Source organism: Etheostoma spectabile, chromosome 14 (assembly GCF_008692095.1).
Source record: "Etheostoma spectabile isolate EspeVRDwgs_2016 chromosome 14, UIUC_Espe_1.0, whole genome shotgun sequence".
In the NCBI taxonomy this organism is placed as follows: Eukaryota; Metazoa; Chordata; class Actinopteri; order Perciformes; family Percidae; genus Etheostoma; species Etheostoma spectabile.
In genome coordinates this window covers 18,604,292-18,605,404 of record NC_045746.1, presented here as the reverse complement: position 1 = coordinate 18,605,404, position 1,113 = coordinate 18,604,292, and the positions used below count along the sequence as shown (strand labels likewise).

Genomic DNA, 1,113 nt, shown 5'->3' with positions numbered 1-1,113 from the left:
TGGGGCTCGATGGCTGCTGCTGGTGACCATATTAAAGTCACTGCTGGGCAAAGTGGCTGAACAGTTGAAGCTTGGGCTGCTGCCAACAATCAAGGCATTCTGGGTAAAAATGAGCATGAGGAATATAAAATCAGTCAATATAAATGTCACTGAAACTATCTAGTCACTAAATTAACTAAATGATATGTGACCAATATGAGAGGAAAGTGGAAACAACCCTTTCACCTGAATATGTGCAGTTTTATCTGCGTACGCGTGGGAGAGAGAAGGAGGAGCGAAGATGAGAGGCATGATCCCCATACCGTTGTCCACCAGGGTCACGTTGGAAACAATAACATCCATGATGGTCTGTGAAGGGAGGGGAAGAACAAGATGATGATCTGTTGTCATTTCTTGTGAATAATCAAGGTTATCTTAATCCTGCTGCTCTTGGTCTTTATTTCAGTATCCATAAACTCAGCTGTTATAAATATTTCCCTGTTAAGTGACTAAAACCCAGTGATATTAAGACCAGAGTTTCAGATATAGTAACATTAAAGAGTATCAGGTGCCCGTTTAACAAAAGTAATTTGCTGACACACAGATTGCAAATGGTGGCAATGACACAAACCGCAGATACATTTATCAAGGCTTTTGAATGCTAATAAATGACTTGCAAGTATGGCGTAAAACGTGAAAACAAATGATCTCTTATAGAAAATTTGAAGAAAAGAATGGTAAATTAAAAGCTTAAAGTCCTTCTACAGTCTAAAATACAGCAGGCTGCTCATCTTACTCTGTATATCTGGTCTCTATTGTGTATGAGTAAATACCCACTTTTTATTTACTTTTCCTGACGCTTAACATCATTTGACCTCAAAATTAAAAGGCCCAACTAGGCACTGTTGATGCAGTTTTTTGTATCAGAACATTGCTTTGTGGATGAATGAAGCCCATAAATGAAGGCGTCTGTAAAAGAAGAAGTTCCGTATTGAGACCTGGAAGTAGATGCCGTAGTCAAAGCTCCTCCAGACGAAGAAGCCCTGAATGAGGCTGCAGCCGGGCAAACCATCTTTGTTCAGATAGACTCCGAACAGGCCGCCGTGAGCCTCATTGTGAATCCACTTCTCATTG

The 1,113-nt window shown here is 40.4% G+C and overlaps 1 protein-coding gene across 1 annotated transcript in view; it reads right to left on the bottom strand.

Moving 5' to 3' along the window:
- Nucleotides 1–1,113, bottom strand: part of pkhd1l1.1 (PKHD1 like 1, tandem duplicate 1) — a gene marked incomplete in the record, with an annotated part of 50,388 nt that overhangs the window by 5,775 nt on the left and 43,500 nt on the right. The window contains 3 exon segments of the mRNA XM_032536077.1: nt 1–99; nt 226–348; nt 978–1,113. The exon segment at nt 1–99 is cut by the window's left edge and continues 13 nt beyond it; the exon segment at nt 978–1,113 is cut by the window's right edge and continues 19 nt beyond it. Coding sequence (XP_032391968.1) covers nt 1–99; nt 226–348; nt 978–1,113 — 358 coding nt within the window.